Below are 14,706 nucleotides of genomic sequence, written 5' to 3'. Positions count from 1 at the left end.
TTCATCGATGAAGGGCAACCCAATCTTTATTTTGGCATCAAACATTTGAAGACATCTCATGGACCCATTACCAAATTTCCTGCAGTCGTGTAATACAAATTAGATGAAGGATCTATGGGAGTTGCCTTAAATGTAAATCCCTCACCCTCATCTTCTCCAGACTCATATATTCTGGTGGTGTGCGAACTTCCATTGAGGGAAGACAATGGGGTCGTTTGGATCACCAGCTTGCCACAATCCATGGATTGTGGTTGATAGTGCTGTAACTGTTCGATTTCTAAAGGCTGCTGCTGCTCATTTGAGATGTTACTTTGGCAGGGGATGATGCCAACACCAAGATCAAGGCTGACTGTGTCACTCTCCTCTATTTGTGTGAATGGGTGGGGAAAGGTTCTGGTGCTGGTGCCGCAATTCCTCATCATACCACCGAGAGCTGCTGTACTGTGGCTACTCAGAGAACTTTCACCAGTTGTGATCATTTCATGGCTAATTGTTTTTGCAGCAGGGACATCATGATTGTGCTTTCCTTCATAGGTCGTGATCACTGCCTTTGGATCATGTGATGCCCTCTCAACATGCTTCCTAACAGGGCAACCAGAATTTGTGCACTTGTAGTAACTCCTGCAAGTCAATCAGGAAGAGTTAAAGATGTGTTTTTTCCCCTAAGTATCTCTTTTTGATAGACCAAGACATACTATACTGCATCGGTCCAATGATTTCGGTAAGGGTATCAATACTAGTATCTATAGCCTTGATCACAACCATGGTATCCTAAGCATGTCTCAATAAAGTAAAATAGCAAAATTTAGGTCTATCTGTTAAGAGGAATTATTGTTTCGTAAAATTTTTACACCAAAACTATCAAAATCTCAGTTTTCATGTGCAATCATCAGGGACTAGATAAAAAGGACATCAGAAGAAGATTGAACAAAAGTATTAAAGAAAAAGAAAACAAGAAACTTAGCACATACCAATGTAGCACAACCATAATACCACAGAGTTTTCCAGTCAGAAGACTGTTAAATTCTAGAAACTTTACCTGTTGTCAAATGGTGACTATCCCTGGAAACAAATATAATAATTTCTAAAAAGTGCAAGTCATAGCCATCTCCAAAGTTTCCTCCTGAACATGCACCATACTTTTAACTATTTGCTAAAAGGTCAGAAACTATTAACTTTTTCCCATAAGGTCACAAGCAACATAGAACAAGTGTAGGCAAGACAAGAAGCAATCATCAGTCAATACGAAACATAATTTAACCATAGAAGATGAAAATTACCTTGGGTTAGGATTTCCTTTAACCACTTTCTGCCCATATTTTCGCCAACGATACCCATCATCCAAGATATCAACTTCACTCACAGTTTGCACTACAACACGTGGCTCGCGGTTCATTTTGCCAATTGAAGCAGATTCAATGTTAGCATTTTCCATCTTCCTGCTTAGAGATATTGCAAAAATCAAGCAGTTAGATCATGTGATTGTCTTTTACATGTGAACCTTGGACTTTAACAATAAGAGAGACAACCTGCGCTTTGACTCCGGATCACCATCTCCAACAACCTCATTGCAGTTATTGGATTGCCCACCACCAATTTCAACATCATTTTCACTGACCAAGGCAGGAGACAACTCGGTCGTACCATTAGGATCAACCTGATGAGTAATGTGGAATGGTACATTTGCTGATTTATCTGGAAATTCATGCTCCACGATGAGAGAAGAGTAAGTGAAAAATTGATGAAAAGGATACAGTATCCGCTCATGAAAATCCCCTACCTTCAGCACCCATCAAAGAAGAAAATTCGGCAGGTTTTTCCTCTTCTTGGCTGGAGAGAACTGCCCCAATTGCTGAGCGACGATTAGGCTGGGGCTTAGGGTGATCATGCCGACCTTTATAGATGATTTCAGTGATCTGTCCATCTTGAGAACGTTCTATTTGCTTCTTCATTTGGCAATGAGGATGTGTGCATTTGTAGTAGCTCCGAGGATATTCACTACCTTTGACATGCTTCTGCCCATATTTTCTCCAGTTATAACCATCTTCTGCAGATCTTTCAAGTATACTTGACGGAGTAGGTTCACTGGGATCTGACTGTAACATCTGTGTACTTTGCTCTAAACTTTTTGCCTGTTGTAACTCACCAGAACCTGCTTCAGATGGTAGGCTAGCTGTCACATTGGACATTTCAGTAACTGAATTTGGAGCTGAAGACAACAGAGTTGGTTCATTTTTGGAGGTACCTCTGCACTGACCTTGAGATTGACTTGGAATCTGCATAGAAGGCATCTCTTCTTGGATCAAGCCTACAGATCCCTACAACAAAGAACATGGTATATAACAAGCATTACAACAAGTGGTCATTTGCATTGAAAATAGCATATCCTTTTGATGAAAGAAAAGTAGAATGCAACTCCAAAATGTCAAAAAACATTGGTCTATGACATATTATGATGCAGTAAAATTAGGCAGCAGAAATTAGTCAGTTGCATCAATTATGTGTACAACTGCAGCATACATGCAGCAAAACTGTGAGCTCTTACAACTGAGCACAGCTGCAGAGGTCCACCACTAATTCTCAAGTGCCCCTGTCGTTGTTAATATATTCACAAAAAAGCTTAACAGTTGATTTGAATAGCTAGGAGAAGCATTCTGAGCATATTATTCACTTTGTCGCTGTCATGCTTTTTTTTCACATCATATTGGAAAATCTACAATCCATTCCAAGGTGTAACATTAAATTTCATAGTAAACTGTAATTATCAAGGCTGTCAAACTATTTGGAAAAGAATTTGAAAACTTGAGCAAGTGTGAATATTGGCATCTAGAGACCTTAAAGCAAAAGAAAAGAGAAATATGGACCAGAATCCTCTAATAGATCAAAAACCAACCAGATTATCCAAGGTACTTGGGCAAAGCCATGTGATTTACTTGGAAAAAAAATAAACATATTAAACTAGAACAATCATTATGAAATATCCTCTCATGAATCTACTCTTTCCATAATTGAAGTACCCAACTCCCATATTATATTCATTTATTATATGGATTCTCAGACTGGTTATCAGTATATGTCTAATAGAATGTTTGTTGAGGATTTAATTTTTAACCTAATAATAAATGGATTGGCCATGTCTAGTGTATTACCAAACTAAATCGACATAGTTGTGTTATACGGTGATGCACATAACTAATTGGGCTAGTCAATGAAAGACTTAGAAAGGTGTAAGTATCTTTCTCATTGAAACTTCAGCAGTCCTATTTTCTAGTAGTGAGTTACTTGAAGAAAGGTGCTTAGTTGGTGCGATAGAGGATGCATATCAGTGTTTTGTGGTAAAATAAAAGCATTTTTCTAGTTGCTATGCTATGTGGCTCTTATTCTCTTCTATCTTATTCTTCTAATTTGCATACTCTTAGAGTTCCTGAACTACTGTTTATTCTCACTGTATTTCTGTATAATTAAGCTGAGCAGATCAGACCATCTGTTGTCTGTCATTTTATTACCAACAGATCAGCTGAAATTTGGTTGTCATTCAACGCCTTTTCATTTTCTTGGTGGACTTTGTGAAACAAGTTCATATTGTTATCTCTCTCACATAGGAAATCACACTTCACAGAAAGTTATTAGCACAAGGCAAAAAGAGGGGATTTTTTTCTCAAGAAAAATGCACACTAATGCTTTATCTAAGTTACCGAAAAAAAGAATGGAAATTACCGAAGGTTTTAATGAGGATAAGTCAGGATTATAAGACGCTCTGCCATGGGGTTTGAACTCAAAATCTCCAGAATTCCCTCCATCATATGCATTGACATCTGAAGTATCCCTTGTAGAAGATGATACCTCAATACAAACAGTTTTATCCATGATAGAGCACATATTGAAGGTTCCGGTAGTTGGAGAAGGCTCAGCCTGCAAAAAAAGAATATCAGAATATAAATAACAATTTCGACTTCCTAGTTCTGCGGTTGAGATTTAAGTATATTAATCTATTACAAGAAATGTAAAAGATACAAGCTTCTCGAACAGCATAGATGACCGTCCCAGCAACCCAAGTTATCGAGGGATGAATGATCAGGATGACTGTCACAACTTGTCTTTGATTTGATATAACATGGACTTTTATTCCAAAACTACTATAAAACAAAGTAAAATTATTCACCAAAGAAACACGATTGAGATGCTAGGAACCAAATGTTTTAACTTCTCTAGGGTTTTAAGAATTTGAAGCAAACAAAGACAGACAGGCCTTTGGAAGATATATAGGAATGGAAGTGACAGTAATACCATAGTGCCGGTCGTGGACACTCGGATTGAAACTCAGCCTAGAGCTTTTTCTCATATATAAGGCAGTCAACACAGCATTTAAGATGGATAAAGAATTGCGTACAGATTAAAGCCAGCTGAAGGAAGCTCTGAGAATTACAAATGTAATAGTTACGAATACCTCCGTTTTTATGTAATTTTAGACATATACTTTCTTTTGCTCATAAAAAAAAAAACTAAATCTACATCAATAAATCACCATGAAGTAGACAATACCATTATTTGACACTGAAGCAAGACAATTGCTACTCAACAGAGTGCGCATAAGAGGAACGGACATTTTACTGGCTTCCTTAACCAAATTTCTAATATATATGCTCTTAAATGCCATCGGCCTTTTGAATCCGCCCTCACATCACAGCGTAAAGACCTCATGAAACTAAAAATCAATTTGTAACAGATTCTACCCACTAAAACCCCATGAGAATAAGTACATGAATTACCTCTATCCAACCAATTTTTTTAACTAGAGTTCTCTCGAGAGTTGCACATATATTTTGATGTTTCAAAGATGAACAAGAATGAACATATGGAAAAGCTCACACAACAAAGCAGAAACAGCTGAGAACCCACAAAAAGATGGGTTTTGGAACCACAAGTCCGTCGGAACAAGGACGATCTGGAAGCTTTTAAGAGTAGGAGAGGTTCCCAATCGAACTCACACCAAAGCGTGCGTTTAATACGATTTCACAAAACATATACCGGAATAAAGGTAAGGAAACAGAATGGAATGAAGTGAGAATAAGAATCTATTTAAAGACCAAAGATAATGCGATTCCACCAACTTTGCTTTCTCAATCCAATGCTAAAAAGTAGCAGCCCTCTTAAATAAAGAAGAACACGGTGTAGATTTCATGAACTATCTACAGATCGAGTTAACAGTGCACATCAACTCAGCTGACAAAGCCAATAAAGGCATCGAATGCACACACCGAAGACATCCTAAAAGGAAAAGATTCTGATGTCACTCCTCTGTATTACTCTAGTCATCCATGAGTGGAGAATATTTACCTGATTGACATGAAATTTTCTTTTATGTACACTTTATAAACAAAAAAATCCATATCAAAAAGGAAAAGAAAGGTTTCTCCTTGCCAACCAGAAGCTCGCGTCCTGGGAGATTCGCTGGCAAAGGGATTTCATTTCGCACCAAGCAAAGAAACCATCAACAAATACTCGACATTCGAACAATAAATGCAGGAAAAAATCGATGAAGCGAAGCAAGAAATAGAGGAGAAAGAGAAAGTGAGCATGTGAAGAGATCGCGCACCTTCATGTTGGTGAGGAGGACAGGAGATTCGAGCAGCGCCGAGGGACTGAACCCGGGGGGTATCGTGAGGCACGGCGCCCGCGCGATCGGGAGCCGAGCCGGCGACATCGACTTGTACCTGGCCCCGTTCGCTCCGGCGAGCGGAGAAGCCCCAGGATCCGGCCTCCCCTCCTTCCCATCGCCGGATCCCTCGAATCGCAGCTCCGGCGCCGGATGACGGCTCTCGGCCGCTCCGCAGCCGAGATCTCCCGCCGCCGACTCGGGATTCCCCTCCATTTCTGGATCCAACCGGAAGTGAGGAGGTAGGGGAGAGTGACAGTGGGGAAGACGGAGAGAACCGAAGGGCGCGGACAGGTCGGGGGATTTAGGCAATGATGGGAGGGGCAATTTGGGAAACACAGTGCTTGTCAGCGACAATCGCTCTGCGACGCGGTTGACTTGAAAGGCCCCATTAATTGAAGGGGATTTCTAACTGACATAACTACCCCTACCTACGACTTGAAATATCGAGATGCCCCTCGCGATTCAGGCGAACGAGACACCGGTTGAATTGACTGTTATGCCCCCTGTTCGTTCCCCATGTTAAGAGCATGAGAGATTCACGTGATCCGAGTCTTCCCTCACAGAAGCGAATGATTAGTGATCAAAACTTGTGATTAAGAAATCATTGAGGGGGAGAGTAAATGAGGTAGAAAAGTGGGTACGAAAGCTGTGGGTACAGTTTGTGGTGTCAGTAAGCCGTAGCTGTGGGAAGATACATTAATATATATCTTTTACATATATTTTCATGATTACTAATAATATTTGAATTTGATTTTCATTTATTTTACTAATTAAAATAATAATCATCATAGATATCGTTCATTATCAATGAAATTGTAACATTATTTTTTCTTCATAACAACATGACAGCATATTATTATTATTATTATTATTATTATTATTATTATTATTATTATTATTATTATTATTATTATTGTAATATCATAAAAACAAGGATTTTTTTCTAAAGAAAAAAAGAAGCATTAGTAAATCTAAAAATAAAAATCAGTAAATGAATGATCGAATTGCCTTACAATGAATGCATGGAGTCTAAAATATGAGCAATTTGAGTTTAAGAAAAGCATGGAATGATTCTTGAATCGAGGAGCTCATGTGAGTAGGTGGTACATTACCCAACCCACAGTTTGTCTCATTTGATCCTTTTGATGCATCAAATACACCTAACGTTTACTAATCAATCATACGTTCACCATGCTACTATTTAGTTCATGAATCATACATCTCCTTCACGAGTGAACCTATGAAGTTGTCGATCGAGTGAATTGTTGGCTACTAATCAATCGTTCGTGGTTGTGACATCAGCTCAAACTATTCCGAGGTTAAGTGCAGCATATTTTAGTACGACGTGGGGTTCGTCCACAGGCGAGCAATCAGAAGTTGTGGGCTTTGATTTCTTAGGTAATAATGATGGCAGGACGTACCATTTTATTCTGATGGAGAAACCCAAGGGAGGTATTGCGGCCGTGGTGGGGCTCATCGGTTTCTTCTAAGTCTTCTTCCAAAGAGACATTGGTGAGCATATTATAATACGTAGTGAATTAAACGTGAGAGGACATGATCAATGATTGTCCCATCTTTCTTTTTTCCATTGACATTCATCGAAAGAAAAAATAATAATTAAAGTTAATCATTGCTAACTATGACTATTAGTATATTTTTATATGTATATTGGCAATGACAAACTATATAGTAATAAGTAGGATTGGTCCCTCGCGTCTTGAGAGGCCATAATTTGCATGTACGATTTATGTTTTTTTTAATATTAAAAAAAGGATAAATAACGATGATGATCTTATTATGATTTTGCTATCAGTAGTAGTAAGTGCCTTAGTTGGTACATTATAATTAGTTGTGAATTGAAATCTCACGATTACCATCAAGGAGACATAATACGAATGTAATCTCCCACACATCAGGCTTATGTCAACATGTTACTATCACTTGATTGTTGGGTCCAGCTGGTGGGTTTGGACCGATTGATTTCGACATTGAGTCCAAATCTAATTAATTAAAAAAAAAAGGTGAAGATGTGCACTTTTGAGATTTTTATGATTAAATTTTATTGGTTTTAATTAAAATTATATATATATATATATATATATATATATATATATATATATATATAATAAGCTTTATAATTTTAACGGTGTCGATATGTAATTTATATTCTCTGAGATGTTTTTCTGCTATACTCGCTTAGTGAGACCTAAAATTTTTCTTTTATCAGTGATGATTATATGTTATTGTTGAGTTAAGATCTATATTTTCGATGTTATTATGATTATTTAGTTATTCTGGAGAAGACTTATTGCAAATCAATTATTATTATTGGTGATAGTAGAAGTTTGAGGTGGACTATCCTGTGATTTTTCCCACATCGGATCTTCCACGTAAAAAGATTTTGTATCTCATTTTATGATTGATTCATTATTATACTATTTATGTTACTCTAGTTAATATTTATTTTTGATAACTAAGTTAGTATTTTGATAAAAAAAACCAATTTTAATACACGAATAAGGAAAATAATTATTCCCTTATAATAGTTTTTCCCAATAAGTGGTATCAGAGTATCGGGTTATTTGGTGCTAATTTTTCTTATGTTATTGAAATGAAAGAGTCAGAAGGTATGAATAAATTGAACTCATCAAATTATTTCACTTGGAGGCATATGATGAAAAATTTGCTCTATTCAAATTATTTCACTTGGAGGCATATGATGAAAAATTTGCTCTATTGTAAAAATTTATATAAGTCTATCAAGATTAAAAAAACTTTCTATTATGGAAGATGAAGAATGAGAGGTTCAACATAGAAAAGTTATTACCTATATTAGAAGATAGATGAATATAAATTTACATGTGATGAAACCAAAGCTGATGTTGTTTGACAAATATTAGAAAATCTCTTTGCGAAAAAGACAATGGAAAATAAAATTTCTCCCCTCACAAGGCTTATCGATTTAAAGTATAAAGATTATGGTAATATTGTTAAGCATATAAGTTTATTTCAGAATCTTGCAAACAAGCTGATTGCTATGAAAATAAATGTAGATGATGAGATGCAAGGATTGTTATTTATCAGCTCTTTACCGAAAAATTAAGAAACATATATAGTGATAATTTGAAACTTTACGCCAGAGTAGACTCTAATAATAAATACAGTTAAAGATATTTTGCTAAATGAAGATGCCAAATGGGAAGAATAAGAAAAATCTTCTTCTGGTATATTTGTTATTGAAAAACAAGAAAGACATGGAAGAAGTCATAATATAAATCCACATGATTATAAAAGAAGTTCCAAGTCTAGAAGAAATATCAAGTGTTTCTAGGCCAAGTCACATGAAGAAAGAGTGTAGGTTTTGGAAGTGAGAACAAAATGAAAGGAAGAAAAATAAGAAAGAGACCAATATGATTATTGCTGAATGTGATATCATTATTATTTATGATAACGGATGTGTTAGTCTTGTAGCTCATAATTATAACTAGGTAATTGACTATGGTACTTCATTTCATATTACTTCTCATAGTAATTTCTTTAGATCTTACACTACTGGTAATTTTGACAATGTTAAAATGAGAAACAATAGAACATCTAAGATTATGAGTAATAGAGATATTTGCTTTGAGACCGGTATTAAGAATAAATTGATAGTCAAAGATGTTAGAAATATTTCATATATTCACCTTTACTTAATATCTATAAGCAAACTTGATGATGAGAGATTTACATACTATTTGGTGAAAGTAAATGAAATCTCACTGAAGGTTCTCTAATTATAGCGAGAGAAAAGAAACTAAACTCATTTTATGTCATGGAAGCTAAGATATAGGAAGAAGATATTAGTACAATTTAAAAGGGTGAAAGCATATATCTTTGGCATAAGAGGTTTGGTCATATCAATGAGAAAGAATTTCAAACTCTTGCTAAAAAGTAGTTTTTACTAGAGTTACAAGGTACATATCTTAAATTTTGTGATTATTGCTTAGTTGGAAAAACACATAGAATTACCTTTCATATATATTTATTATCTAGAAGATCAAATGTTATTGATTTGATTCACATCGATGTCTGTACTATGTAAACTAAAACTCTTGAATGTGCTTTTTATTTTGTTACTTTCATTGATGACCATTCTAAAAAAATTTAAGCTTTTATTTTAAAATCTAAAGATCGGGTACTTGATGTTTTTAAAGAGTTTCATATCAGTATTGAAAAAGAAACTGACAGAAAGCTAAAGTGTATTTGAGCAGATAATAGTGGTGAGTACAAGGGTTATTTTGAGAATTATTATAGGTTATATTGTATCAGGTTTGAGAAAATAGTTCCTAAAACTCTTTAGCAAAACAGTGTAGCAGAAAGGATGAATAAAACTATTGAAGAAATGATTAGGTGTGTGATTTCTCATGCCAAGTTACCTAAGTCGTTTTGGGGGGAGGCTATGAAAACTACAATTGATCTAATAAATCTTTCTCCATCAGTTCCTCTGAAAGGTGATGTTTCAAAGAGAGTGTGGAAAGGAAAATACATATCTTATGATCACTTGAGAGTCGTTGGGTATAAAGTATTTGTTTATATTATCAAAGATGATATGTCCAAGCTTGATAATAAGGCAAAAATATATATTTTCTTCGGGTATAGTTACGAAGAGTTTGGGTACAGATTATGAGATCCAATAAATAAGATTAATAGAAACAAAGATGTTGTGTTTCTGGAAGACCAATTGTTTGATGATGGTGACAATGTTGAGAAGCCAAAAACCTCTATTTATATTCCTTAGAGTTTGGTCCAATCCCTCCACCTATAATTCATAATGATCATAGGAGAGATGAACAAGAATATCAGTGATTATGCTTCTACAATTGATAATGTTGAACCAACTAAATAATTTAAATAAGCACCTCCACCACCAATTGAGATTCCATTAAGAAGATGTTGGGAAAATCTTTGGGGCGACATCACATGCGCAGCGGAAGAATAAGAAAACAAAATCCCCGTTTCCCAAAGAGATGTTCGTCGTCGTGCGAAGATTGGTGTGCAAAATCCGTGAAACTGAAAAACTACGTATAGAATAGATTGTGTTACCTAAAGAGATCGTATATCCCTATTTCCTTGCAGATCCTTAGGAGAGGGTGAAGGAGGTCAAGCGTCCTCCTCTCTAGCGGTGATCCACACAGCAGGGCTGCGACGACGCTCCTCAAAACTTCAGGCCTGCTATGAGGTGGAGAGAGGAAGGAGAATAGGAGAGGCAAGCAAAGGCTCTAGCCTATGAGGCTCTGAGTCCCTCCTATTTATAGAGGTCCCCTATCAAACCCTAATGGATCTTTGCCTAGTGGGTATTGGATCTACATCCAATAACCCAAGCCTTTTAGATTAGTAGATCTCTATCCAATAATCTCTCATGGGCTCTTATTGGATCTCGTCCATGGGATCCAATAATTCAGGGGCTTATTGAATATCCAATAAGACAAGGGCTCCGTCGGATATCTCATATCTGAACCTCTACTCATCGCAATACCTACCATATGTGTGTGATCCTCTAGGCCCAATATCGAACTGGCCGTGAGTCATACCTGTCAGAACTCCTTCTAACTCAGTGAATTATTATTTCTGTAATAATTCACTTGACTCATCAACTACGGACGTACTAGGCCACTACGCCATAGTCCCGAGACGATATAGGGGAATCCAATCCATTGGACCTGTCTGTCCTCAGTTACCGTGTACCTATAGTCCCTCATCCATCTAATATCCCAGAGACCATATATCAAGCATGGTGCTGTCAGACCCATACGGTTTCTACTCGAGTCTCGCTCTAATCGGATTCTCCCGGAGAACTATTTCTCTCTCAACCCGAATGACCCTAGCCAATGATTTGTCTGAGCAAGATCACATGAGATATTCCTCTCATGACGCCGAGAGTGGATGATCCTCTATTGACACTCAATAGCCCTCGTAAGATCGACTACCACTCCCAATGACCAGTTGTACTAGATCTGAGACAACCAAACCTATAAGTCTGGTATCAAAGAGTGAAGCACTCATACAGGACATCCTTGGTGTCTTAAGTCTAAGGACCAGATATACCACTAGGACTACGGAATCGCTGTTTGACAATAAGGCATCATCAACCATCCAACATTCCGTAAGTGGATCAATCAATGAACTCATTCTCCAATGAGCACCTGTACTGTATCCCTAGTGTCCCTACATGAGCAGCTATGAGACCCGCTGCATCCATCATATGGACGGGTATACAGCACACCAGTCTGTCCAGTTATCATGATGTCCCTCTCGAGTAACCTATGACCGGGATTATTTAGGATATGTGTTTAAAGGTGAAAAGGTGAATCGATCTCATTTTCGTGATCTCATCACGATCTGATTCCCATTGCACAAATCCAACGACATCACATATATATATATATATATAAAGTGATATATGCCAAAATATAATAAGCAACAAAGATTCTGTATCAAGTCACACGTGCCATCACTCACGTGATTGGCTTGCTGGGCGCCTATGACTAGCATAAAACCAATAAGAAAGTGACAACCATCTACAAGATATCTTTTATATGAGTATGTTATGCTTACTGAGGAGAGCTATATATTTACTAAGAGACTCTTCTATATAAGCACAAGAATGATTGGGTTAAAGCCATATAAGAAAAGATTAGATCTTTGTTTAAGAATCACACATATTACTTGGTAAAGTTATTTAAAGGGAAAAAAACTCTCAAGAATAAATAAGTTTATAAATTGAAGATCGAAAATAATAGCTTACAACAAAGATACAAGGCACGATTAATTATGAAAGGATTCAGTTAGAAGAAAGGTATTGACTTTGAAGAAATATTTTTTTCTGTGGTGAAAGTATCTTCTATCCGAGTTGTTCTTGGTTTGATTGCCCGCTTGAACTTAGAATTTGAGTAAGTTGATGTGAAAACTATATTTCTTTATAGTAACTTAGAAGAAGAAATTTACATTGAGCAACTAAAATGTTTCAAAGTCAAAGGAAAAGAAAATCTAGTGTGTAAGCTTAAAAAAAACTTATATGGACTCAAACAAGCATTCAAATAGTGGTATAAGAAGATTGATTCCTTTATGATGAGCCAAAGAAAAAATAGAACTACATCTAATCATCATGTGTTTACAAGAAAGTTTTTAGATGATGATTTTATTATTCTCCTACTATATATTGATGATATGTTGATTGTTGATCATGATGCTGGTAAAATTGAGAAGTTTAAAAGAGATCTAAGTAATTTTTTATCATGAAAGACTCAGTATCGACAAAACAAATACTTGATATAGAGATTCTTCGTGATAGAAATAATGGAAAGATTTTACGATCTCAAGATATTTATATTGAAAAAGTTCTTGAAAGATTTAATATAAGCAAAGCTAAAACAATTTGTTCTCTACTAGTAGGTTATTTCAAGCTTAGTTCGAAATAATATCTTACAAGTGAGAAAGAAAAAGAAGAAATGTTCAAAGTACCTTACTCATCTGCGATAGGCAGTTTGATGTATGCTATGGTTTGTCCTAAGTCAGATATAGCTCATGCAGTTGGAGTTGTCAATCGATTTCTCTCTAATCTTGGTAAGATACATTTGACAATAGTGAAATAAATATTAAGATATCTAAGAGGTACTTCCAAGTTGTATTTATATTTTAGAAGTGGTGAACCTGTATTAGAGGGATACACAAATACAGACATAGCAGGTGATATTGATTCCAAGAAGTCCACTTTAGAGTTCTTAATAACATTTGTAGAGGGAGCAATCTCTTAACAGTATAAGTTACATAATTGTATTACTCTATCAACCACAGAAATAGAATACATAATAATTATTGAAGCCTATAAGAAAGCTTTGTGGGTGAAAAAGTTTCTACAAGAATTGGGTTTGAAACAGGAAGGATATATTATTTACTATGATGGTTAGTATCATTCACCTCTCCAAGAATTCAACATATAATTCTAAATCAAATATATTTATGTAAGATTTTACTGGATTCGTGATGTGCTTGAGATGAAAGAATTAACTTAGAAAAGGTGCATACCAATGAAAATGAATTAGGCATGTTATCCAAATATTTATCTAAGGAGAAACTTAAAGTAGGTAGGCGAAGAGCGGGCTTAATACTGCTCACCATATGAGCTGGAGAGGGAGAATTATTGAGTCCAACTCATAGGTGGGCTTAGATTATTGATTTGGGTATTGAGCCTAAATCTAATTTATTAAAAAAAAAAGAAAAATGAAAACATGCCCGAGAGAGAGACATGCCGAAAACTATAGTGACGCAGAAAAGGAACAAAGAGAGAAAGTTAGATTTTGAGACTTTTTGTTAGACGATCAAGTGGCTAAACTTCGTTGGTTTTAGCCTAAATTTTATGTGAAGTATTGTTACAACAAGCTCTACAATCCTAACGGTGTCGATACGCTGTTTATCATCTCTAAGATCTTTTTCTATATTACCCACTTGGTGAGATATAAAATTTTTCTTTTATGAAATCCATTTATGGTGATGATGATATGTTATTGTTGAGCTAAAATATATTTATTTTTGATGTTATTATGATCATTTAGTTATTTTGGAGAAGATTTATTATAAATCTGTTATTATTATCGGTGATAATGGAAGTTTGAAGTGGATTACAGTTTCATAGTTTTTTTCGCATTAGGTTTTTCATATAAAAAAAATTTGATGTCTCACTTTATGATTGATTTATTGTTCTATTATTTATACTGCTCTGGTTAATATTTATTTTTGGTAACACGTTAGTATTTTGATGAAGAATCAATTTTAATATATAAAGAGAAAAAAAATTTATTCAACTATAATAATTTTTCCTATTGACTAATACATAAAGAGAAACTCATCTTTACTAGATTATAATATAGAGGATGTTAAATAAGATCGATCACTCAATATTGATAAAATAATTAACTTAGTAAATTATTACTTTGTAACCCTCCAATTTGATATATGATCGCTATTAATGTTGAATTAATTCTTAATAACCACCTTGGCTTAGTACT

At 35.5% G+C, this 14,706-nt stretch overlaps 1 protein-coding gene across 5 annotated transcripts; it reads right to left on the bottom strand.

The window, feature by feature from the left end:
- Nucleotides 1–4: 4 nt before the first annotated feature.
- Nucleotides 5–5,947, bottom strand: LOC135583631 (WRKY transcription factor SUSIBA2-like). 5 transcript variants are annotated; one of them, XM_065166605.1, is made up of 7 exons: nt 5,597–5,947; nt 3,718–3,912; nt 2,246–2,318; nt 1,781–2,173; nt 1,530–1,695; nt 1,281–1,439; nt 5–621 (listed from the first exon to the last, which is right to left on the bottom strand). In XM_065166605.1, exons 1-7 carry the CDS (start codon nt 5,870–5,872, stop codon nt 57–59), a joined length of 1,827 nt encoding a protein of 608 aa, XP_065022677.1. In that variant the 5' UTR covers nt 5,873–5,947; the 3' UTR covers nt 5–56. The 5 variants fall into 5 exon arrangements, with proteins under 5 accessions (XP_065022677.1, XP_065022687.1, XP_065022683.1 ...); XM_065166615.1 differs by having other exon boundaries at nt 1,781–2,152; nt 5,597–5,946; XM_065166611.1 differs by having other exon boundaries at nt 2,258–2,318; nt 5,597–5,946.
- Nucleotides 5,948–14,706: the final 8,759 nt, after the last annotated feature.

Source organism: Musa acuminata, chromosome BXJ1-4 (assembly GCF_036884655.1).
Source record: "Musa acuminata AAA Group cultivar baxijiao chromosome BXJ1-4, Cavendish_Baxijiao_AAA, whole genome shotgun sequence".
In the NCBI taxonomy this organism is placed as follows: Eukaryota; Viridiplantae; Streptophyta; class Magnoliopsida; order Zingiberales; family Musaceae; genus Musa; species Musa acuminata.
Note: the sequence above shows the minus strand (reverse complement) of the source record. Positions and strands in the feature narration are given on the sequence as shown.

What these genes read in the sequence shown, in the direction of transcription:
- LOC135583631 (XM_065166624.1), bottom strand. Translation starts at nt 5,872, where the DNA reads ATGGAGGGGAATCCCGAGTCGGCGGCGGGAGATCTCGGCTGCGGAGCG. An exon ending in TCCTCCTCACCAACATGAAG is followed by an intron (nt 3,913 to 5,596) that starts GTGCGCGATCTC and finishes CTTTTTTTGCAG; the next exon opens with GCTGAGCCTTCTCCAACTAC. An exon ending in TATCCTCATTAAAACCTTCG is followed by an intron (nt 2,319 to 3,717) that starts GTAATTTCCATT and finishes TCTTTGTTGTAG; the next exon opens with GGATCTGTAGGCTTGATCCA.